The 26,782-nt window shown below is 45.1% G+C and overlaps 1 protein-coding gene across 2 annotated transcripts in view; it reads left to right on the top strand.

The window, feature by feature from the left end:
- The window catches only part of EIPR1 (EARP complex and GARP complex interacting protein 1), a 198,261-nt gene that overhangs the window by 104,834 nt on the left and 66,645 nt on the right, over nucleotides 1-26,782 (top strand). For both annotated transcript variants that reach the window (XM_044292544.1, XM_044292545.1), the window contains exon 4: nucleotides 13,617-13,773. In XM_044292544.1, the coding sequence (XP_044148479.1) occupies nucleotides 13,617-13,773 (157 nt within the window). The remainder of the gene's footprint in view (nucleotides 1-13,616; nucleotides 13,774-26,782) is intronic.

Below are 26,782 nucleotides of genomic sequence, written 5' to 3' on the forward strand. Positions count from 1 at the left end.
ATTGTTACAATGGAACCACCAAAAAAAAAAAAAAAAAATGACAAACGGATGTCATCTGTTTTTTTTTTTTTTTTTTGGCGGACCGCAAAACACATACGGTCATGTGCCTGTAGCCTAAGTATAATCTTCCTCATGGTGTTTTGTAGATTTTATTATTATTATTATTATTATTATTTTTATTTTATTTTTTTACAGCATGGCTTTCAATTAATCAAAGACAAAAAAACTATGCAACTCTGCAAGCACAAATAATATACAATTATGCCATAGTTATATGAAAACTCTTGGTGCTAATTAGGGTTGTTTCGGGTATCGAACTTTCGATACCCAATCGATACTTTTATGCCAGTATTGATTCTGTATCAGGATGTTAATTTTTTTTTATTCGCCTTGCCCTCCCAAAAAATAGGATAGGACTGTTCAATTATGGGCTGGACGTTCCATAAAATGTGGAATGCATGCGTTTTATTTTTATTTTTATTTTGTACAAAATTATTTGTGCCTGTCTGCTGGCGTCAAGGCGATCTCTTTAGGACAGGAACCTAACACTAAATACTACCAGTTGAGTGCCATACTGACCGCCACAAAATACAGGGAATGCAATTTCCACATGTGTACTGGGTCCACTCTGCATTCATAGGAAGCCCTCTGGTTCCAGGGGAGGTAAGGTATAGAGTGGGCTTGGCATGCATGCTGATGCGTGCATTACCTGGATTTAATTAAGGCCATTATGGCACCAAAAGCAGTGAAAGGCAGAGTGGACCAGCATGCATGTGGGACCTGCATTCCCTGAATTTTATGGTGGCCAGTATGGCACCCAACAGGTAGTATTTAGTGTTAAGTTCCCGTCTTATAGAGATCGCCTTGACGACGGCGGACAGGCACAAATAATTTTGTACACAATGTATTTGCCAATAATCTCATATTTATAAAATAAGCGTATCATTAGCACCAAAATATTTCTCATAACTATGGCATTATTGTACTTTATTTGTGTTTTGAGGAGTGCTGTTGCATTGTTTTTTTTTTTGGTCTGTGTTTTCAGCCATGGTGATGTGCACCTGCACATTGGGATATGCTGACTGGACCCCCTTTTTATTTTTTGTTAGGTGTGCATGCATATGGGGGATTTTTGATGGGTAGCTGACTGCCTAGGGAATGTTTAGCTATCAGCATTTAGATTCTATGAACATTAGTGTGTGTGTGGGGGGGGGGGGGGGAGCAGCATGAATATGGCCCTGAATGAATGTTTACGTGCAGCAATCACCTCCACTGTATGGGGACAAGCAATAGACACAATGATCACTTGACACCACAGAAAATCATTTTTCCTGGGCAGCAGATCACTTTCTACACAGGACAATCTGGTACACAGGAACAATCATTTTTGGTGCTGACAGAACCACTGGGTCACCCGCTAACTTTGCTTGTTCATCAAGTGATCACTAGCACCATTTACCCAGGCCAACTGTTGGGAATGAGTATTTGTACAAACGCTCACCCCCTGTATGAAAGTGTTGCGCACCGTGCCCGTGAGGCGGACCGCAAATAGCCGTTCACTTGAATGGGTCTACGATACGCAAAAAATAGAGCATGTTTTAGTTTTGTGCGGTACAGAGGCACAGACCGAAATCCCATTGAAGTGTTCCTTAGTGCTTCCGCTCCGTGCCTCCGCACCGCTCCATATCTTGCGGATTGCGGACCCATTCAAGCGGGCACATTCGTGTGCATGAGCCCTAAGACATACACCCTTTTTTCTGTGGCGAATATTCTGTGTATGTCAGCCATGAGGTGGCTTAAGACAGATACCGTCCATGTCCATACCCTTTTTCCCCATTGTTAGATGGGGCTATTCTCATACGCAAAAACGGACAAGAATAAGATCTGCAATGAGATTCTTTGATTGGGCACACGGATCTGTGAACAACGTGAATGTGTGAATAGTCTTATTTATACTTGTAAGAGTCCGTATGCTATCCTTATTAAAAATGAGAGCACACTGAAGAACAATACGGTTGTGTGCATGAGGCCTAAGGAAGATAAAAGTTGTCTCATATGCCTCACAACTTCCGCTAGATGTATCCTACTGTCTGCACCATTTGTGATACATCTGGTGCTAATAAATGCATGCCTCCTACTATGGACCCAAATCTATTGCAGTTCTATCAAACTGGTAGATCACCATAGAATTGCTAATGGTCGGGTTATTGTGGCTATAATGTTTTTTTTTGTTTTTTTGCCTTTATTGTAGCACTTTTCACACCATCTTTTCCCACTGAAAAAAGCAAGCCAAAAAATTATGTAAAGGAGGCCTTATAAAGACACTAAAATGTGACCATATTACTATATAACCTGGTTGTTTTCACCCGAAAGCCACTTTCCTTGGGCTGATGATTGGGGCAATTATCGGGAAGGAGCTCAATATTTCTCTATGGAGAGGAGAAATTGCAGCAATGATCACATGACCCGATACAGAGGAGGCGATTACAGCATGTAAATGCAGTTCTCACCTCCTCTGACAAGCAAGCAATTATCAGGAATGAATAGCTCTTTCCCGATAATTGCCTGCTGAGTTGACCCCATAGAAAAAAAATATAAAAAATCTGAATTGGCCCCTGTAAAAAGGCCTTTTGATATACTTGCATAGATCCATGCTCCTGTATACATGACCCTTTCCACATTTCCGCAGTTGGGGCCCTACACACATGCATTTGGTCTTGCATGCTTTTGACCACAAAAAAAAAAAAAAAAGTAAAAAAAAAAATGCTTCCTTTTTTTCCATGCCTCATTCATTTTTGTTTCGTTAGTGCTCTTTTTTTCATGACTATTTTTTTGTTGTTTTTTTTCCAGTAGAGAGAGTTGAAAAACTGCCTGAAAAATAGCCATAGTTTCAGTATGCTACATTTTATTTTTATTGCCATAGAGACAAAAAATAAAATAAAAATTCTGCTAGCTTTTGTGTGCTGTATGTCATAATTACCATAGACTTTCAGCTAACATCTGGAGCTAGCAAGGGGGTGCAAGTGGGGGAATCGACTAATTGACTTAGGGTACCTTCACACTAGCGTTAAAGTTTTCCGGTATTGAGTTCCGTCATAGGGGCTCAATACCGGAACAAACGCATCAGTTTTGTCCTAAAGCATTCTGAATGGAACCCATTCTGTTCAGTATGCATCAGGATGCCTTCCTTTCTGTCCCTTTTACGGTATTAGGCCGGAGAAAATACCGCAGCATACTGCAGTATTTTCTCCGGCCAAAATTCTTGAACACATCCGGAATGCCGGATCCATTGAAATGTATTAATGCCGGATCCGGTACCAAGTGTCAGAACTGGTTTCCAGGTCTGCGCATGCGCAGACCTTTAAAAATGTGAGAGAAAAAAATACCTGATCCATTTTTCCGGATGACACCGGAGATATGGATCCGGTATTTCAATGCATTTGTCAGACGGATCCGGAAACAAATGGTATCCCTTTGCATACCGATTTCTGGATTTCCTGCCGGATTCTTCTAACGCTAGTGTGAAAGTACCCTTAACCCTTTGGGGCCCGCTGCTTCAAAATGCCGTCAACTCTACAACATGTAGATTAGAGATCCTCGTCATCCAAACTAATCTACATCTCAACATCTGGCAGAACGGCAGACGTCTGCTTCGTGAATAGGTCTCGGAACATTATGAAAATCCTTACCTGTCGCTCGTTATCGGTTTTTTTTCAGTTTTTTAACAGCACCAGTCTAGACGCTGCAGTATAAAAGGAATATGAAAATACTGTATGTTGTACCCGCTCTTTGTATAAACTGAAGTGCTGCTCTGCCCTCCACCCCTCACTGCTGTAATGTGGATAAGATTAGACGGCACTGACAGAAAATTGCTTCGCTCTTGCATTCTGCCACCCCGCCAGCTCCAGACCACAAATGCATGGAGCGGAGTGGCGTCTGGCAGTCATAGGGTTACCCAGCGTGTGGGGCTGTAAGGAACAAAAGGCGGATGATTGAACAGCTGTGAGTGGTAATGCCAGCTAACGAGTCCCCGCACAGCTATAATCAGAATCCAGGCCGGTTATCCAGCATATTCTTCATGTGGAATATTCAACACAAAACCCTTTAATCCTTTTTGCCGGAGCGAAAGAAATAAAGGGAGGGGGCAGTGTTACCACTGTATATTTGTCCAAGTCTTCCGTTTCCTATTCCTAATTCATTGTAGGAGCCAGCAATAAGCATTTTTCATAATTATAATTTTCAGCATTATTATAACGTACGTGCCTGGAGCTCTTAACACCGGCTATTGATGGCATTTGCGACGCTGCCTGCTAACACAAGGAGGTTTCACGATGGATGTATCGCTAGACGTAGGCTGAATGTGAAGACGGAAATCCACATACCGATAGTTCTCGTAACTTGGGGGTGTGGTGGGGCAGATTGAATATAGGGCAGGTCTATCAATACGGGTGACACTCACCAGATTTATGAAACGTTGTTGCATTATTTTAGATCGGAGACCCCCTGCAAGTTGTCTTTCAATGGGGGATTACAGGGGAGGCTTGAAGGTTCGAAAGAAGCCAAGAACTTATAACGCATACTAGAGTGTCACAGACGTACCGAAACATACAGACGTACCCACGACAGTGAGTGGCAGGAGATCTTTGAGACCGGCAACACGTTATTTGATTTGACAAGTTTACCCTGTGGATCAATAGCCGTCTGTGTTGTTTCTGGTACTGGCCATACCCTAAACCTTCAGGTGTTGCTACTGTGGTCATTTAACTTTCCCTATTTATAGTTGTCTCTCCCACAATGCTGTGCGGTTTATAGCTTCAATTGGACCTGTGGATAGCTGGTATTTGGATCTCGGCTGAGTTCCTGGTGCTGCCATAGCTTCTTGGAAGTTAAAGGGTTTCTACCACCTGATTTTGACCTAATTAGCTCTCAGACACTAGCGATCTGCTAGTGTCTGATCTACTTAACAATGCTATTTTCAGACCTTTGTGTGGATCCGTTTCACTAAAAAACTAACATTGATTGATATGCTAATGAGCCTCTAGGTGCTATGGGGGCGTCTTTTCAGCACTTAGAGGCTCGGTCTACTCACACTGTATGCAGCCCCGCTCGTCCGTCAAGCCCGCCCATCTCCTCTAGAATGCCATCCACCATCTCAGCCAGGGGACGAATTCTCGCGCCTGCGCTGTGTGTCTGTATTCTGCGCAGGCGCAGCGAATGTCTGACCGCTCCCTGCACAGACATCTCCACTACGCCTGCACCGATTTATGTCAGAGTGCTCCGAGGAACAGATGGCATAGTGGAGATGCCATCGCAGGGAGCGTTCAGACAGTCACTGCGCCTGCGCAGAATACAGACGCACACGGCGCAGGCGCGAGAATTCGGCCGATAAATGAGATGGAGGATGGCATTCTAGAGGAGATGGGCGGGCTTGACGGACGAGTGGGGCGGCATACAGTGTGAGTAGACCGAGCCTCTAGGTGCTGAAAAGACGCCCCCATAGCACCTGGAGGCTCATTAGCATATCAATAAAAGTTTGCTTTTTAGTGAAACGGATCCACACAAAGGTCTGAGAATAGCATTGTTAGGTGGATCAGACACTAGCAGATCGCTAGTGTCCGAGAGCTAATTAGGTCAAAATCAGGTGGTAGAAACCCTTTAAGTGTTACCTTTCCTTTTGTATTTAGGCTTTTGAGAGAGTAGTGGATGCATGGAATAGCCTTCCTGCAGAAGTGGTTGCTGCAAATACAGTGAAGGAGTTTAAGCATGCATGGGATAGGCATAACATCCTTCATATAAGATAGGGCCAGGGGCTATCCATAGTATTCAGTACATTGGGCAGACTAGATGGGCCAAATGGTTCTTATCTGCCGGCACATTCTATGTTTCTATGTTTCTTTTCTGTGTGTTGCATTTCTTTGTTGTTTTGTGTTAGGCCTTAGGGAGACTCCCGTTCATCCTTCCTTTTGGATGAACAGGATGTCTCATTCCTGTCATTAGTACAAGGGTCCTTTAGGGTTAGACAGGACTTTAGGTACTCCGGTGTATGAACACACCTACCTCTGGGGTCTGTTCAGTTGGTAGTCAGTCAGGACTTTGATTAGGGTTTTCATTAGGAGGTCTCCATCTTCCTTCCCTAGTTTTCAGGCCTTAGTTCCTTTTCCCTTTTCCCTTTCCCTCCTATGTTCGGTGTGGGGGCTTCCCTCCCACACTAGAGCGTGACATAGAGATTTTTTATTGGAGGTAAAGGTCTGCATAGTTTCTCTAGTTAATACATATCTGCTTGTTTGCTCCCGTGATAGCCTGCTGACAGCGTATTAGGCTTGCATGCATTCTCTTTTTCAAAAAGTTTTTCAGGGTTTGGGCCTGGGGAATGTAATTACTGTATTTTTCTGTTGTGGGGAGGAAAATAAGAAAAATATAATTTTCATCAGACTTCAGATCAGAACTCAGATCAGATCCCTGATCTTCATCAGATCTCAGATCAGGCGCCTAATCTTCATCAAGCCTCAGATAGGACCTCAGTTCAGACCCCAATCTTCATCAGACCTCAGATCAGACCTCGGTTCAGACCCCTAATCTTCATCAGATCTCAGGTCAGACCCCCAATCTTCATCAGACCTCAGATCAAACCACTAATCTTCATCAAACCTCAGATCAGACCCCCATCTTCATCAGACCTCAGATCAGACCTAGGTTCAGACCCCGATCTTCATCAGACCTCAGTTCAGAACCCGTAATCTTTATCAGATCTCAGATTAGACCCCTAATCTTCATCAGATCTCAGGTCAGACCACCAGTCTTCATTAGACCTCAGATCAAACCACTAATCTTTATCAGATCTCAGATCAGACCAATATTCTTCATCAAACCTCAGATCAGACCACTAATCTTCATCAGACCTCAGATCAGGCAAAAGAATCAACCTCTCCTGCTTTAGACAGCACAGCCACTTGGAACATCCAGCAGGACTCTTCCTGCTACACTGTACTATGATCTGACAAAGTGTCGGGTCATAGTGCACGCTTACACACTACATCCTGGCACTGTACACCATCCGGACACAGCACTGGGTGCTTGGCACCTGGAAAAGACCAGAGAGGTGACTAATACCAGTGCTACACTTACCGTTCATCTGTCGTACTGTACTAAGACTTCCATTATGGAACTGCTCATTAGTGTTTGCTTTATAAGACACACTGCCATTTTACCCCTCTTTTGGGGGGAAAAAGTGTGTCCTATACAACAAAAAATATGGTACTTTTTGAGTTAAAGGAATATTGTGTCAACTACTATTTGAAAAGGAATTGTTCAGCACTGAGGAATCTCTGCATTAGGCTAAATGCACATGATCATATTTTTCAACCTATTTTTGCACAGCGCTCACTGACCCATTCATTTCCATCGGGCCATGCACACATCCATATTTTTGTGCATCCGTTTGGCTGTTTTGTAGGCCTCAAATTATAGAACATGGCCTGTTCTGCTCCATATTGGTCTTTTCCTTCTGTATATAAAAATGCTTCTAGACGTCAGTAAATGTATAAAACATTCTAGGCTTATACCCAATATGGATGTTTATATATGTATATTATAGTTATTCGATGTATATTATAAAAAAGCAGGTAACAATAGTAGGGCACACCAGACACTTAATGCCACACGGAGGGTTAATTTGCACGTTATTTATTAAATGTAGTACATATGATAATTAACATATAATAATTAAGACACATTAGAATACACAGAAAACCTAAAAACTTGAAAGAATTAAAAATATATAAAATCCTTAAATATATCCAATGATGAATGAATGAAACGTTGTAACAGAAAGGAGTCTTTCTTGAGAGTTTTTGTAAACTCGCTTTTTTTGACCGGAATCAGTCAGGTCGGATCGTTAAGAGGATTAATTCCTCGAGTAGTAGTAGCGGTACCGCTAACTTTTTTCACTAGCTTTTTTACTGCCTGTTTACAAGATGGCCCGAAATGGTGTACTCACTGTTTCAGTTGATATCAGGCTTCTTAACCTCACTCGTGGCGTCCCACGTGCAGTGAAGATAATGTAGGCAGTAGTAGATGCGGTTTAGCTTGTTGCGGTAGATGTTAAAGTTTTTTCGGGATCCTCGGTGGTCAGATGTCAGCTGCGCTGTTTTTAAGATGCGCTGTTTGTGAGATGGTCTGGTCACTCTAATCTTCGGTGCAGTGACAGTCCAGATTTGCAGAGTTGCACCAGATTACCAATCTCGACAGCAAATATCCAGCTTTCCTGAGTGTCAGCATAAAAGAACACCGATCCCTCTCTTCAAGCGCTTTTTATCCCCGAGTGCCATATTTGTTTCTCATGGGACTATTTACACCTTGTAATTTGATTATGTTTAGATATCAACCATTGGAACCTGTGTATGCCAACAGATTTGGCTTAGTGCTACTTCTTTCACCTCTATACAGGGATCTGGACTCCGCTGCACCATGCTGCTATCTCTTGAACTAGTCCAGGTTCAACGATAACTGACTGAGGTGGGTCAAGACACACTGGTGTGTAGCACACAGGGGACAGACAATATCATAGTCAAAGGATAAGCCAAGGTCAGAACAAGCAGAGTTTGTTCAGTCAGGTTTTCTCTCTGGTAGTCGGGCCAGGCAGCATGGGGTCAACAAGAGAGTCAAGGAGCGGTCAAGTCATTCAGCTGAGAATCAGATCTGTCCGTTCCGTGATTTTTTTGCGGATAGGATGCAGACTTATTTATTTCAATGGGTCTGCAAAAAATGCGGACAGCACAACGTGTGCTGTCTGCCTCAGTATGTCCATTCCGTAGCCCCGCAAAAAAAATAGAACATGCCCTATTCTTGTCCGTTTTAGGCATTGTTACAATAGATCCGCAAAAAAAACAGATGGCATACGGATTTTATCCGTTTTTTTGGCGGATCCGCAATTTGCAAATCTTATGCGGTCGTGTGCATGTAGCCTAACGGTACTCCTGCAACCGTGCCCTACGGGAAGGAACAGGGAGACACAGATGGGCATAGCGTGCCGAAACAGTGGAGCGGGAAATGGGGTATGTGTTCTGGCAACCAGGGAAGGCAAGGACTGAAAGCATCACAGAATACTTCAGAACACCAGCATCACAGTATACCTCTGTGGGAATGAAAGACATTTATACTGTCCTACCATTATAAAACTAGACGGGCAGAAACTCCACCAAATGTATCACCATGGTGCATGCTCTGTGATAAATTTGGATACTTTTCTTTATCCTACCTTTGGGCTTCCGTGCCTTAGGCCGAGTTCACACGAACGTGTGTGACCCGTGCTTGTGCTGCGGCCGCAATGCACGATCGCCGGCCGTAGGTCAGCCGCATCGGATCGCGGACCCATTCACTTTAATGGGCCGTTCCGCGATTCCGGATTTGCGGACCCATTGAAGTGAATGGGTCCGCATCCATGATGCGGAATGCACACGGAAATGTGGCCGTGTATTGCGGCCCGCGATTTGCGGGCCGCAATATGGCCACAGATCACACACGTTCGTGTGAACTAAGCCTTACACTGAGATTTTGCACTAAAATAATTCCATTAATAAATGTGGTGCATTTTAAGACTCTTCTCCAATGCTCTCCTTTCTAGTCGCTTTTCAAAACTCTAGTCTAGTCTAGTGAGGCGTAAAAATTGTCTGAGCCCGTAATGAGTCTGGCACATGGTTTGAACACCAGTTTTTTGGCTGCATTTGAGATAGAACTTCTGGCACATTTTGCTTAGTGACTCTCCCCTGCTGTGTGAAGAGAGAATTACTTGGTATATTTGATCCTAAATCAGTAACTTGTGTTGTCTTCTCATATTTCTTTGATTCCGAAGGCCTCATGCACACGACCGTATTTTGTTTCCGTGTCCGATCCTTTTTTTTTTTTTTGCGGATAAAATGCGGACCCATTCATTTCAATGGGTCTGCAAAAACACGGACAGCACACCGTGTGCTGTCCGCATCAATATGTCCGTTCCGTTGCTCCTCAAAAAAAATAGTGCATCCTATTTTTTTCTAGTTTGCAGACAAGGATAGGCATTATTACAATGGATCCGCAAAAAAAAACGGATGCCATACGGAACGTCATACGTTTTATTTGCGAACCGCAAAACACATACGGTCATGTGCATGTAGCCTAACTAGGAGGGAACTGCAACAAGCTTGTGTAACATAGAGAGGCAGTGTATTGTATAGCAGACAGAACTTCCATTGATCCTTGCAGTGCATATGTCCACATGTAATCAAATTGAGGTCACCTAGGCTGGAAGACCTGATCTGAAACACTCTGCAGAATACAAAGACAAACAGGTTGTAAGAAGATAAGTTAAAATACATTTTACAAAGGTGCTACTACTACTAGGGGGTCATTGGAGGGAGTGCGGATGTTATGCAAGCGGGGGTGGATCCACTGGCTGGGTATACTCCGGAGGGGCGTAACTAAGCAGCTACCTGGTATTCACTAGAGCCCCTGATGGAGGGGATAGGCTTGGGGCGTAGGGTAGCTGCCCGGTGCCACTCCAGAGTAGTCCCCAAGTCAGTAGCAGCTGACCAGGGGTCAGGGTGTTCGGTGTAAGCACCAAGGGGACGTACGAGGCCTGGAGGTACGGGTCAGGACAGGCTGCAAAGTCAGCAAACAAGATCCGAGGTCAGAGGCAGGCGGCAGAAAGCAAAGTCCAGGAGTACAATAGCAGGATTCGGTACACAGGAAGGCAAACAAGATAAACACCTTTGCACAGGGACTAGACAGGCTAGACACTGAGGTTGCTCAGTAGTAGGAAATGCCTTTAAATACATGCTGCAATCGGGCCATTGGCTGCAGAGACAGAGGGCGTGTGTGTGTTGCCACATAGGAAAGAGAGACACACCCATGCAAGCTTCATCAGCAGTGCAAGTCTCCAGCAGCAAGGAAACACTGGCATGGATCACATGTAGCAGTTAAGTTAGTTGCTGCCTGTGTTTGTCAGCTGGGTGGCAGGAAGGAAAAGAGGGAGACCGGCTCCCATGCCTGCTGATAGGGGCAGCAGCGCCGACACAGGCCGCTGGGCTAACAACGGATTTCCAGTATAGGAAAGGATGGAACAAAAAGAGTAGCACTTCATGTGCAGGATCATATATAGTCTTTGAGACTGCTGCTGATAGTCCTCCTGGATAGCGGTTTGCATGAGTAAGCTATACAATGTGGAGTAGGGGAGAGAGAGAAATGGGACCCCTCGCAGAGCTGTCCTTAAATGTCCTCTGGCAAGATTTTTAATTAAAAGATAAATAAATAGAAAGTTATTTTATGATCTAAAAGTAGTAAAACATAAAAAAGCAATATAAATTGGGTATGTTCTTGTTAAAGTTTTCAATTGGGTATGGTCTTGTCAAAGTTATCATGCCACTTATATATACCACATGGTGAACCCCATAAAAAATACAAATAAATAACACAAAATAAAACACTAATAATAAAAACTACTGCCCTTGCATCCTACGGAAAAAAAATAAACCCTCACAAAAGAAAATCTAGTAAAATCCAGATGGCACTCCTTCATTTCTGAGCCCTGCTGTGTCCCAAGCAGAATATGACTATTTATGGGATATTGCCATACTTGGCAGATATTGCATCACAGTTTGTCGGGTATTTTTTCTCCTTTTAACCCTTAGTGAAAAAAATCTGGGGCTTGAGCGATGTACTATTGCAAAAAAATGAAATCTTCATTTTAACGGTCCAATTTTAATAATGTTTATAAAAGTACTGGGGGGTCAGAATCATCAGTACACCCCCAGCTGAATTCCTTGGGTGTATATTTACCAAAAAAGGGGTCATTTTATGGAGGTTTTCGCTCTACTGGTACCTCAACGGGTCTATAATTGTGACATGGTGCCCAAAGTCCCATTCCAGCAAAATCTGGGCTTCAGGAGTCAAGTGCCCCTTCTGTTTTGAGTCCTGCCATTTCCCCAAACAGCATTTTTGTACTTATTGTGTAACAAATTGTGTGGTGCATTTTCTCCTTTTTACACCTTTTGAAGGAAGATGAAAAAAGTTTGAATAAAGCAAATGTAATTCTTAATTTTCACAGTCCAATGGCACTGTGGGGAACTGATGTACTAGGGCTGATCGCACAGGGGGGAACGAAGGGTGTTGGGGGCTGATAGCAGGGGGTCTGATGAGTTTTTATTAAGAAAACCAGTCTATTAATTCATTTTTTCTTATTAGATTACTCGATTAATCATAAAAAATAATCAGTAGAATACTCGATTGCTAAAATAATCGTTTACTGCAGCCCTAGCTGTCAGTCACTGATAACTATACAAGGAGGAGGTGTTCTCATTCCCTGTGTAAGTGTGTATACAGAGATAGCTGTCAGTCACTGATGGTAGTGAAGGGGGGAGGTGTTATCAGTGATTGATAGTATTCCCTGTGTAAGTGTGTATACAGAGATCGCTGTCAGTCACTGATAGCTGTACATGGGGAGGTGTTATCAGTGATTGATAGTATTCTCTGTGTAAGAGTGTATACAGAGATAGAACTCAGTCAATGATAGCTGTACATGGGGGCGTCGGAAGTTCTGAAACAGCAGAGGTTTAAATGTATACGTTTTGTTGGGTCTTTATCCGTGAAACTATATATCAATCTGCTCGGTTCTTCCTGCTCTATAACACGCTATCTGCAGATTGCTCTGCATTTTGTGGTGACAGGTCCTCTTTTAAGGGGTTAACTAAGGAAGGTAGCGGTACAGGGCCAAAATACATTTTTGGGCACAAATAAAAGAAGGTTCTTTTAATCACTACTTTTTCTGGGCGCTTTTAATTTAGCCCAACGTGGAATCCATTTTTCTGTCTCTGCTATTACAACAAGGATAGAATGGCTGTAAACCAGTTTGAAAAAATGTATCTGTCACCGTTAATCTGTTCCTACACATTAGATAAATCTCTGCAACCCCTGTTGACCATCTAATGTATATTGGGACCTTTCGACTCTCTGTAGTGGCAGATGTAATGGGACATAAGGGTGGGACAGTTGGACTTTAATCTCTCAGGACGACTCTGGTGGTGGCTTACTCTCCTCTCCTCTATCACAACACATGCGTGAAGGGGATCGGGGAGAGCTCGTTCATCTCGTTCTTGGGAGGGAGCATGCATGGCAAGCTGTTCTGCTGAATATATACTAATGTGTGAATACATTTTTTTATTTTTATTTCTTTTACTACACAGGTAGTGATTGAGTTATAACTCTCATATACAAACCATTTGCTTGACAAGAGGCAATTTAGCATCCGTCTTCATTTGCATCACAAAAATAAGGACGCTGGTTGGGAATTCTGTTCCTGTTCTCCCCCCCAGAAGAATTAAAATTTCATCAAGACACGAGCACTGGTTTCAGAACATGGAGAAACTGGGTTAAACATATGCAAATTACGAGTTCTGCACAGAACTGATTGGCTTCTCCAGGCTTTTCCCCTCTATCTCCTCTCTGCATTCTGCTGCTTATTAAAATATAAGGCCTTAAATATTTCAAGCAACAGCTGTGCATGGATCCGTGCTTTGTGCGAGCGCCGTCCTTCCAAGTGTGCGCTACATCTACTGATCTGGTTTTTTTCTCTCTCTTTTTCTCAGCTTCAGACAGCAAAGTCACATCTTGTGGAGCAGTGTGGAGGATACCAAAGGAATTGCAGGCGGGTAGTCACGAAGTCCCCGATGATTCATCAAACAGCACCCAAACCTTGGAGCTAATGTGTCACCTTGACAGCGACGCCCAAAGCAATATGGCCTGGTAATGTTCTGCATGCATCAAACGGCATATCACTTGAAGGATGATCTGAGAGTCATGTGGAAGATGTGGATATCTAAATGGGTTGCTTCTCCAGTATTCCTGAAAACACTTCATGTTCCTTTGCTTGTAAAATGGCTGTCACTCACGAGTTGCACTTTTTTTTAGAGACACTCTAGGCAAAACTGGTATCATTGCTGGGAGGGGCATGACGCAGAAATTCTTGCTTCTCTGAACCCCTTTATCATGCACCCCCAATCAAGGAATTGCATGAACACAGTCAATATTGTAGTGTTTTTCTGCACAGCGGCAGTCCCGGCCACCCACAGTGCAACAGCACCCACTGGAATAATTTGCTGGTGATGGACTCCCTTTAAGGCTAGCTTCACACTTGGAATCCGGCGGTATCCTTCTGGCCAATTCTCTGCATATTTGAGATCCAGAAGGGTGTTTCCTGCTAGAACGGCCTGCCGGATCCCTATTGCTAATATGACACTAGCCTAAAGTGGGTCTATCATGAAAATATTCTTCTCTAGTTAGTTATTTTCCCATGAACACCATTTATCACCTATCCAGATGTATGATCACCAAGGGTCTGACCGCTAGGACCCTCACCCCAAGTTGCATGTTTGACTGGAGCGGTGTAAGGTTGCCACCTCTCCATTTACTTCTGTGGGACTGCCATCAACAGTGGGGTGCCGTTCTCAGCAATGCCATAAACAGTGAATGAAGTGGTAGTCGCACATGCGCACTGCCCCAGTGATCACACCCATAGTGATCACACATTTATCACCTTTCCTGTGGAAAACCCCTTTAAGGGCAGCATATTATAATGTCATGTCCACAGGGCTATTATGCCAAATAGTTTAAAGGGGTGTCCCATTTCAAATCATTTATCACCTGATTAGATGATGAATGTTAAATTGGGTGGGATGCCAACTGCTGGGACTGTTGTGGAAGTTATGAAAACAGCTATTTTTTCACTTTTATTTTAGGCAACATATTTTAATGACAAGTCTGCTTTAACAGTGCCCCAGCCAGCGAATGCCACCTAACTTTACCATACTGAAGGTTGATGGAGCTATGTAGTGTCTTCAACGACTTCTGTTGACGGAGCTACACCCAAACAGCTGATCAGCAAGGGTGCGGGGTGTCAGTATAGGCCGTGATGGGTAATCTCCGGCACTCCAGCTGTGCTGAAACTACGACTCCCAGCATGCTCCATTCATTTCTGTGGAGTTCAGAGAACATCCAAGCAAGTCTGCATCTTGGGAGTTGTAGTTTTACCACAGCTGGAGTGCCGGAGGTTACCCATCACAGGTATAGACCATTACTTAGTAAAGGCTGGACAACCCTGTTAAAGGGGTTATCCAACCCTTATAATGACCCACACAATTCCAGGGCCCCTCGTATACATTATACTTACCCTCTCCCTTGCTCCGGCATTGCTGCGAATCCCTGCACGGCCGTCGCTGCATCTCCTCGTTGTGCAGATCAAAACATCCGGCGACGAGGAGAGCAGCCAGTAGCAGACCGCGACGGGGACAAGCTCCCCTAGCGTCACCGGCTATGCTAGGGAGACTCGTCCCCATGGGGCCTGCTATTGGCTGCTCTCCTGATCTTCAGATGTTTTGATCCACACGACGGGGAGGTGCAGCGACGGCCATGCAGGGATCCGGAGCGACGCAGGTGCCAGGGAGCAGGTAAGTATAATGTATACGAGGGGCCCGGGCATTGGGGGGTCATTATAGGGGTTGGATAACCCCTTTAAGTGTAAACTTCCAATCAACGAGCATTCACATTATGTCCTGAGAAGGCAGAAAGAAGACAATTGAAAGCAACTGTGTCCAGCTGCCCTAGAAACATCTATGGCCACTGTGGGGATTCGCTCTGGTAGACAGGGTGTGCAGATGCAGTACAGAGGCAAATCACCAGTTCTTAAATCAAACTTCCGTGTTTTTTTACACATAAAGCAAAAACAAAATGTCACTTTGCAGTCTTGGTGTTAGTTCATACACAATGGAAAGTCCACATAGCAAAAATCACCTTGTTGTCAGTTCTGCCTCCAGCAGCCCATAGCAGGCTTTTAGGGGGCCCTGTTTCCCTTACAGACGGCTCTTAGCTCTCCAGCATGGCACAAGCCTCAGATCCCAGCACACACACCTCCTGAGCTCCACTGTCAGACTGAGGTAATCCTCCTCATCTGGCAGTGCTGGCTGGTTTTTAGGCCTGGAAAAACCCGGCCTGGAACATGGGGTGTAGTCACCCACCCAGCACTTTGACTACTCCCAGTAAGAGCCGTCCCAGATCAGCTATACAGCCATACTAAGTATTAAGGTGTCAAACAGCAACTGCTGCTGACACATAAAAACCGGCTCTTACTCCACCGAGGCCAGGAACCTCGGTGACACGTACCTATCATCCATGATGATTTCTTGTACCTTCTTACACCACCAAGATTTACACAGATTAACACCAATGGAGTGCCTTAATATAATATTAACTACTTCCCTACTACTGTATGACTATATAAAGGTTGGCAGTAGGATCTTTAAGGATGGCGGCCACTCCACCTCCGCACAGGCTCCATAGCCACTGGATGCCCACTGTGTCACACAGCAGACACCCAGGGATAATGTCTGTGATCAGCGACACCGATTGCAGATACTTAGCCCCTCAGATGCCGTGGTCAAATGTGACTATGACATCTGAAAGGTAAATAAACCCAGAAGCAAGTGCTTCCCAGGCAGGAATGTCTTCCCCTCGCTCAAATTGGGCAAGTCGTTCCTTAGTAGTAATCCTGTACAAGGCCTCTAGGCCTATTACTCGTATATTCCATTGCAGACCTGCAGGTGGCAGCACTACATTAGAATATACAGAATTTTGGATTCAGTAATGGATGAAATTATATTTCTGACTAGAAATCGCAATCTACTAATTGCATGTTGGGGGTCGTCCTGGGATCCCCCCAAAAAATTACAAAAATAAGTTAAAAAAAATGTAAAAAATATATAAAAAAATAAAATCACCCCCTTTCACCAAAATGAAAGTAAACAATAAAAAAAACATCATAGGCATCACACATCTGAAAATGTACTATTAAAATATAAAAAATATTTAAATATTTAAAAAAAAAAAGTAATAAGTTATGGCTCAGGAAAGGCAGGGAGTAAAATAAAAACGGAAAATCACCCAGTGATGAAGTAGTTAAAATACTTCCACTTGAAATATTCTAAATGCTTTGTAATTGGTGTACACCTACAGTAGGGGGCACCATGTGGGGTACACCATTTTTAATAACTTTATCACTCTAGTTAGGTGACAGATACCGTTGTGACTTGTAAAACCCTCCACACAATGAGTTGCAGCCTCCCTTTAGACTAGTGCTCTGTGTGGCCTCATTTCCTGCCTTAGACATTGCTTCTGATCTCTCTTGGCTTTGGCGCCAGTGCTGGAGCGGGGAAGAATAATGACACACGGATTTTGCTCTCGGAGTCCCAGGTGTATAGTGAGATCACGCAGAGACATACCTGGCGGTGACATTTTTTACCTGTTCTGTTTGAATTTCCCAACAAATAAAAGAAACCCTGCTCAGCGGGTAACAGGAAAATACCCAGCAGCAAAGTAATTGGCGAGAGCACATTGCTGTTCCTATGGTTTCCCTTTATTGCTGTCCTATTTTATTTTTAAAATATCTCATTCTCTTGTCACTGTTAATGGCCGGTACTAGAAACGGCAGCGCTCTGTTTACAGTGTGGCTTCCCAGCAGGGGAAGGATTGCACGGACCATTAACCCTTTCCACTTGTCACGGCAAATCTGATGTCCGTCCCGTTATTTATATTTTAATTCCTTTTAAACTGATCATTTCTATGCATTATTCCGGTGTATGTTCTACTCATTGATTATTATCAAACAGCTTATCGGCGGGGGTTCCTGGGTGTCAGACCCCCACGATCAGATTCTGATGGCCTATCCCATCAGTAAAAAAGTCTCGGAAAACCCCTTTAAGATGGCAACACGTTCATCTGAGAGCTGTGCCGCCTGATCCCACCATACACATGCATGCTTGACTCAGCATGCATTTGTTCTCACTAGGAAGAAGGGAATAAACTGCTGCCATACTCCTCTGGCAGCCCTGTGAGCAATACGATAGGCCACTTGATATCCATGATAACATGCCCGATCCTGATCTACCCAAAAGTTTGCATTCAAGGGAGAGCCGGGAGGCCCCATACACATTAAATGTTGGGCAGCTTCTGTCAACACACCTGTAAGGACCTTATAAACATCTCCATCAAGCAGATCAGGCTGCCATATCCGGCACCAATGCTGGCTGTCGGTTGGACCCAAAACCATTGCATGCAACAGTTTTTTTTTGGCCGAAACCCGGCATTTATGCCAGAAAGTGGCCAGATCACCGCCGGACCTCATTACAGTCAATAGGGATTTGGTGGTGAACTAGAGAATCTGTCAATGCCTGATTCAGCAGGATGTTCTCTGCCAGAACAGCCCGCCGTATCTGCTTGACGGAGCTGTGAAGAACGCTTAATGTGTATGGTCAGCTTATATCGGCAAAACAAATTGTTCTGTTAGCAGAATGCTGTAATGGGAGAATCCACCTTAAAGGGAACCAGTCATCTGATTCATGCTGCCATAACACCGGTTCCCTCATTACAGAGATTTTTTTTTTTACTTTGGAACACTATGGCGAGAAAAAATTGTGATTTACGAAAAACTGTCTTCGTTTCCCAAAGAAACCAATCACAGCGCAGCTTTCATTTCTCTTGGTACTCTTGAAAAATGCTACAGGTAACAAAGACAGCTTCATAAATCTCTTCCTACAATTTTAAAAAAATGAGTCCGGGACAGGGAGAAGTTTGTTGTGTGGTTTCTCCCCGCCCTGCTTGGCTTGATTGACTGGTCTCTCCCCATTTACATATACATTTTGGGAATCAACCAGCTGGCAGCTTGTCAGAGAAGGGGTTTGGGCCTTTCAGGCTGTGTTCACATTTTCCAGACATCTGTATAAAATTATAACCCTACTTATCCACCTATTCCACATTGGAAATCAAGTCACACGTAGATTTATTTTAATTTAAAGGGTTTCTGTCACCAGATTTAACCCTATTAAGCTAGCTGACATTAGTGATGTGCTAATGTCAGCGAAACCTAACTAGCCTATTCCTACTTTTATCCGTGCCCCCGTTACGCCAGAAATCAAACTTTTATAATATGTTAATTAGCCCCTGGGGGGGGGGGCGGCGTTGTTCCTGCTCCTAGAGGCTCTGTTCTCCCACCTTTGTCGCCTCCCTCCAAGTCCTGGTTGACAGGGCCCGGCAGTGCTCGCATCTGTCTGCCAGCCCTGTGCTCCGGTGAAACCTCGCGCCGTTCAGCATTCGGTGCAGGCACGGTGAGGTAGCTGGGAGCCTGCGATCGTCTTTCCCTCACCGCGCCTGCGATCGTCTTTCCCTCACCGCGCCTGCGTCGAATGCTAAATGGCGCAAGATTTCACCAGAGCACAGGGCTGGCAGACAGATGCGAGCGCTGCCTGGCCCTGTCAATCAATCAGGACTTGGAGGGAGGCGACAAAGTTGGGAGAACGGAGCCTCTAGAACAGGCATCCTCAAACTGCGGCCCTCCAGCTGTTGCAAAACTACAACTCCCAGCATGCCCGAACAGCCTACAGCAGGGCATTGTGGGAGTTGTAGTTTTACAACAGCTGGAGGGCCGCAGTTTGAGGATGCCTGCTCTAGAAGCAGGAACAAAGGAACAACCCCCCCCCCCCCCCCCCCCCTGCTCCTAGGGGCTAATTAACATATATTATATTGTAACGGGTGCATAGATAAAAGTAGGAAGAGGCTGGTTAGGTTCATCTGACATTAGCGCATCGCTAATGTCAGATAGCTTAATGGGGTTAAATCTAATCTGGTAACAGAAACTCTTTAATAGGTGAAATCTTCAAAAATCCGGTGTGATATCTATAATAGATGGGGTATGGTCTTTTTTCCTTTTCAGTTGTGGCCCTTTTAGGGAAGTAGACATCAGAGCACTCCAGCCCCTTTGTTCTCAATTTTGGTGACGGTCTCAACACCTTTAATTGTACCAAGGTCACTAGAAAAGGGCAGATCCACCTTCAAAGCATCTCCTAAAGCATTATGAAGTATCTGGGCATCAACTGGGGTGTTAGCTTTAAAAAAACTTGCCTACAGAAGGTGTATGAACCTTGTAGACTGTCTTCACAGTCTGCATTGTAAATTGATTTCCATGCAAATGCAAACTTACTCCATCTTGAGCTACCCCGTTGAATTGAAGTGGCTAATATCTACTAAATTTCTACAAGAACTTCACAATAGATAGGGCATGCTGCATTTCTTTTCTATATGACATATAGGTAGAGGGCTTCGCATGGGCCATATACAGTTCATGGCCTCACATTTGGCCATCCCAGAGGAGTCAAAGTGGCCAACAGTTGGCACAGTCTCAACACCAGATTACTCTCTGATTCCCACTTCTGACATCTCATGTGACATGTCAGAAGTTAGAGTTGAAATGAGACCCTTTAATCGGTGATAGGGGCACATGTGCATGTTAGACCAAGCACGTGATACCTGAATTACAGTGTGACCAAAATGCTAAAAGTGAACAAAGATTGGCTTGTCTTTATGACTTAATTGCTGCAGAACTAGCAATTTGGTTGCTAGGGTTAAGCTGCCTGACGACTATATTTGTGTATATGAGGCAATGAATCCCTAGCAACCAGTCTGTCAGATCTTCTCAGATCTTCAGTTCAATGCCAGATTGTCACTGCAATATTAATAACATTTTGAAAAACAAAAATGTTTTTGTATTCAGCAGTCAGGTTCATGTTCAGGGCAAGTGACATCTCTAAAAAAAATTCTACTGAAATAATTAAATATGCTGCTAGATAGATTCCACGTTCCCTGTACAAATTGTGGGTGACTGTTGGGGTTCAGGGGGGCAGCCTCAGGTTCTCTCTTGGTTAAGTTATTCCTACAGCTGCTCTGAATGTGGAAGGTTCGCAGGTAGATGTTTCCCAGGAGGGAGCCGGAGCATTTGTTCTTAGTTGGCATTTGAGTGTAGAGGAATTTCTTGCTCCCCCAAAGCTTTGGCTTTTTATAGTATTATGTAGTGCCAAGAAAATACAATCGAGGCACAAAATCCATGGCCACCTTAGGGATCTGTGTAGAAGCCATTTGCACAGGTGGCTCCTAGGAACTTCAGGGATACCATAATGTTCTGATAGTAAGCTCAAATTTACTTAATCTCGTGTGTGTGCACAGGGCAGTATGAGGAATACATAAATATATATTTAATCTCCATACAAAGCTGAGTGAATATTTAATACATCATATAACTTTCCCCTCACCCATGACGGCACCCTGTGCGACTCAGGACCTCCCATCAGGACAGGAAACCTGAGAAGATAAAAAGGACACACCTCCACCCAACACCAGTTCAGGTTTCCTGTCCTCCGAATGGGAGATCCTGAGAAGCAGCTGATGCTGAAGACGTACCTCCTAGACACCGGAGCTGGGGAAGGTCTGTGGCTGTATGCCGTGGGAAGGCCTATCCCTGGGGAGCGGTAGTTCTGTGGCCGTGCCGGAAGCCGTTCCCCATAAGTCTGCCTGCGCCTGCCCTCTCTCCGGCCCTGCGGGGAGCCGCTGTGGTCGTGTTCAGGTGGCTCCCCATGCTGTTCCTCGCTCTCCCCGGTCCAAGATGGCGCCCGCGCGTCAGTGCGCCTATGCGCATGCGCGGGGCCGTCTCCTGAGGTAAAGCGGCGGATTTTCTAACAGATGCTTCTACGGATGTTATGCGCTTTGCCGCCAAATCCTCAGCTATGACAAATGCGGCAAGAAGAGCTATTTGGCTTAAATCATGGAAGGGTGACCAGGGGTCTAAAGCCAGACTCTGTGCCCTTCCGTGTGAGGGCGATAGATTATTTGGGTCCTCCCTGGATGACATCTTGGAGAAGGCATCCGACAAGAAAAAAGGTTTTCCGGTCCCTCAGAAGACTCCCTTTTTTCGTAGACCCCAGCAGGGCTTTAGAAAACAGAGGGGTAAGCCATACGATAGGAAGGAAAGGGATAGATTTCCAAGAAAAACTTGCGGCTTCCTTTTTAAAACTCCAAAGGATCCTCTAAAGTCCACGGTTTTGGAAAAAGAGGTTCAGTTATTGTTGGACAAAGGGGTTGTTTGCCAAGTCCCAAAGAGGGAGGAGGGCAGGGGGTTCTACTCCCCACTCTTTTTAATAAAGAAACCCAACGGTTCTTTTCGGATGATTCGGAACCTAAAACGCCTAAACAAATTCCTGAGATACAAGAAGTTCCGAATGGAAACTATAAAGTCGACTTTAGACCTGTTATACCAAGGTTGCTGGATGACAAGTATAGACTTGGAGGATGCCTATTATCACATCCCAATTCACTCTTCCTCCCAAAAGTATTTAAGGACGGCTGTTCAAGTAAAGGGCCAACTTCTACACCTGCAATACAGGCCACTTCCGTTTGGGGTCTCTCAAGCCCCGAGAATTTTCACGAAGGTCGTGGCGGAGATGGTGGCATTCCTTCGATCGTCTGGGATAGTAGTTGTACCTTATCTGGACGATTTTTTGTTCGTGGCCCAAACAAGGGAGCAGCTACAAACAGAGCTCGTCCTGGTGTGCTCTCTGTTGAAGGATCTGGGATGGAAGATGAATCAGGAGAAATCCTGTCTAACCCCTTCTTAAATTTGCACCTTTTTAGGAATGCAGCTAGATTCCACGGCTCAGAAGACATTCCTCCCTCAGAAGAAAGTGTCCTCAACAATAGAGCATGTGTGGTTCCTTTTCCGGTCCTTCCGATGTTCCATCAGAGAGGCGATGGCAGTACTGGGGCACCTGACGGCTACAATTCCAGCCGTACCATTTGCGCAGATCCACACAAGAGCGTTACAGTCGGACATCTTGAAGAATTGGAATGGTCTTCCTCAAACACTAGAGGAAAAATGTAATCTCTCCTCCAGAGAAAGGTACTCCCTTCTGTGGTGGACGTCCGAGAAGAACCTCTCGGTAGGAATGCCTTGGTCCTTCATAGAACCCATGCTGATAACGACAGATGCCAGTCCGTGGGGTTGGGGAGCTCATTCAGGGGGAAAATACTGGCAGGGAAGATGGGACTTAAGAACCCGAGACTGCACGTCAAATTACAAGGAGCTCAAGGCGGTAGAAAGAGTACTAAAGGTGGCAGTTCCCGAGGTCTCCAACAGGAAGGTGGTCTTTTACTCAGACAATTCAACGACAGTGGCCTATGTAAATCATCAGGGCGGAACAAAAGTACCATCCCTAATCTTCCTCTGCCAGGAAATTTTCAAAATAGCGGAAGACGGGAACCTGACCTTATCCGCAATACATTTGAAAGGGAAAGAGAATACAGTGGCCGACTTTCTAAGCCGAGTACAGCTCAGTCAGGCAGAGTGGAGTCTGAACGAGGAGATTTTTTCCCAGATTGTAACAAAGTTTGGGACCCCATCTATAGACCTCTTTGCCACCCAGAAAAACAGGAAGACAAAGAGATTCTTCTCCCTAAATTATACAGAGAATCCTACAGCGGTAGACAGTCTGGCTCAGGATTGGAGCCAGGAACTCGGCTATGCCTTACCACCTATTTCCCTAATTCCGCAGGTTCTGAAGAAAGTGCGGAGGGAGGGAGCCACCATAATCATGGTAGCCCCCAAGTGGTCCAAGAGAGTTTGGTACTCCACCCTTTTAAGGCTACTTTCACACTAGCGTTCGGGCGGATCCGTTCTGAACGGATCCGCTCATAATAATGCAGACGGAGGCTCCGTTCAGAACGGATCCGTCTGCATTATTTTTAGCATATAACAGCTAAGTGTGAAAATAGCCTAGTACGGATCCGTCCAGACTTTCAATGTAAAGTCAATGGGGGACGGATCCGCTTGAAGATTGAGCCACATTGTGGCATCTTCAAACGGATCCGTCCCCATTGACTTACATTGAAAGTCTGGACGGATCCGCACGCCTCCGCACGGCCAGGCGGACACCCGAACGCTGCAAGCAGCGTTCAGCTGTCCGCCTGTCCGTGCGGAGGCGAGCGGAGCGGAGGCTGAACGCCGCCAGACTGATGCAGTCTGAGCGGATCCGCTCCATTCAGACTGCATCAGGGCTGGACGGCTGCGTTCGGGTCCGCTCGTGAGCTCCTTCAAACGGAGCTCACGAGCGGACCAGCGAACGCTAGTGTGAAAGCAGCCTAAGCCTAGCCAGAAGCCCTCCCTGGGTGATTCCTCCAAGGGAGGATCTACTCTCCCAGGGGTCCGTATGGCATCCCAATCCGGGGATTCTTCAATTGGCAGTATGGAGATTGACAGGGACATCTGGTTGAAGAGAGGGCTTTCTAGCAAAGTTGTTTCCACCCTTCTAGGTAGTAAAAAAACTTCAACAGCTAGGAAGTATAATAGGGTTTGGAATGTCTTTTCTTCCTTTCTAGGTTCCAGCCATGACCCATTTAGTCCTCCAGAAATCCCTAAGATTTTAGACTTTTTACAAGCGGGCTTAGACAAAGGGCTTAAGGCCTCCACCTTAAAAGTCCAGGTGTCGGCCATGAGCTACTTTTTTGACTCCCAATTAGCAATCCACCCGTGGGTCAAGCGTTTCCTTTCGGCCGCGGCCAGAATCTGTCCTTCTGTTAGACCTCTTTCCCCTCCTTGGGACCTGAACAGGGTCTTGACGGCCCTAACCGATAGACCCTTTGAGCCCTTATTAGAGGTCCCTATTGACATTTTATCCATTAAAATGGCTTTTCTCCTGGCTATTACCTCTGCTAGGAGGATCTCGGAGATCCAGGCCTTCTCGGCATTTCCGCCCTATACGATCATCCAGGATAACCAAATAGTTATCAGGCCCCTGCCTTCTTTCCTTCCCAAGGTTGTCTCCGATTTTCATAGGAGCCAAGACATTGTGTTGCCTGCCTTTTTTCCTAACCCCTCCAATAGCTTGGAGGAAAAGTTTCATTGCCTGGACGTTAAGAGATGCCTGTTAGTCTACTTAGATGTTACGGCTCCTTTTTTTAGGTTTTTAGGTGGAAATAAGGGGAAAAAAGCATCCCCCGGGGTTATTGCTAGATGGGTGAAGGCCATAGCTAGAGCTTATATTTCCCTGGGTCTCCCCCCTCCTTCAGGTTTTGGGGCCCACTCTACTAGGGCAGTGTCTACCTCGTGGGCTGAAAGAGCGGATGTATCATTAGCCCAGATTTGCAGGGCGGCTACCTGGAGCTCCCCGCATACCTTTCTTAAACATTACAGATTGCAGCTCCATTCTAACGCCTTTTTTGGGGAAAAGGTCCTTCAGGCTGTTGCGCCCCCCCCCCAGGTTCTACTTATAGTTTATCTCGCACAGGGTGCCGTCATGGGTGAGGGGAAAACAACATTGCTTACCGGTAATCGTTTTTCTCGATACCCATGACGGCACCTGGTATTTCCCTCCCCAGGTAGATATATATGGCATTTTGCCAGGTCTATATAAAGTAATATAGATATAAGCGCAAAAAAAAAAAAAAAAGGTCTTTAACCCTTTGCCACTTCTCTCCGGAGAACAATTTATTTCTTCCACTGGTGTTGGGTGGAGGTGTGTCCTTTTTATCTTCTCAGGTTTCCTGTCCTGATGGGAGGTCCTGAGTCGCACAGGGTGCCGTCATGGGTATCGAGAAAAACGATTACCGGTAAGCAATGTTGTTTTCTTGCACAGATCCTCACATTCAGCATGTATCATCTGTTCTCAGCAAGACTTTGGGTGTTAAATGGGTTATCCCAGGGAGAATAATAATAAAAAAAATATATATATATTTATATAAAATGTTATTAACTGATCTGCTTCAGTTCCGACGCTGGCCCGATCCCCATTGCCTTCTACTTCCTTTCCTGCCTCAATATCCCGTAAATGCTAAGACGGTCCTGCCCAGTCAATCACTGGCCTTAGAAATGGCTAGGTTGGGCTGCAAAGTCTAGTGTAGTGGTGGCGAACCTATGGCACAGGCGCCAAAGACGGCACAAAGAGCCCTCTCTGTGGGCACCTAAGCCCAGGAAAAGTCTATGGTGTACCAATATGCCTTAGACTCTTCCTGCCATTCATCAGCGCAGGATGCACTATGAACAGCTCAGGCAGAGCATTGAATGTAGGCAGGCTATTATAGCTAAATGATAAAGTACATGGACTATAAACTATATTGGACTATAGTATTGAGATTAAATTGCCGTGTTGGCACTGTGCGATAAGTAAGTGGGCTTTGGGTTGCAGTTTGGGAACTCCAGACTCTAAAAGGTTCACCATCACTGGTCTAGGGAATCCCCTGGTCTGTACCCTTAAGGACTGCAGGTTGCAGTCCCCTGAATAGCCATGGATTTGTGGTAGTAGATCAGAGTTCTCAGGATGAGACAAGAGCGAAGTTGGAAAGTGTAGCTAAAGGTCAGAACCAGGAGTAGACCTAGAGACTCCAGGCAGACAATCCGAAGAACACGGCAGAAGTCAGATCAGGAATAAAACTCGGGTCAGGATCAATCAGGCGTCAAATCAGTAACAGTAGCCCAAGGACTGAGAGCGAGCAGAGAAGTGAACCTCAGACACCATGCAAGGCTTGGCAGGATGATTTCCCTTTTAGATAGGCTTTCATCGGGCCCGATATCATTTTTGAGTGCCAGTGGCCCTTAGCAACCGGACTCTTAATTGGATCTCAAGCAGGTAAAGACTAAGGGGAGCGGAAAGCATCGGGCTGCAAAAGCAAGTTGTTTTGGCTGCTGACTGGACTAGGCAATGTGCATAACACGTTGTGTATGAGGGATTCTTTACTGTTCCATCAGCAGCTATAACATGTATATGACTAGCTTGTCACAGGGTATGGCAACACTCAATCACCATGATTGCAGGAAGAACTGTGCTAACACCCAATTTGTCAACAAGTCCAGGAGTTAAAGAGGTTGTCCGGTCCCAAAATCAAAATTCTG

Source organism: Bufo gargarizans, chromosome 4 (genome assembly GCF_014858855.1).
Source record: "Bufo gargarizans isolate SCDJY-AF-19 chromosome 4, ASM1485885v1, whole genome shotgun sequence".
NCBI classification, from domain to species: domain Eukaryota; kingdom Metazoa; phylum Chordata; class Amphibia; order Anura; family Bufonidae; genus Bufo; species Bufo gargarizans.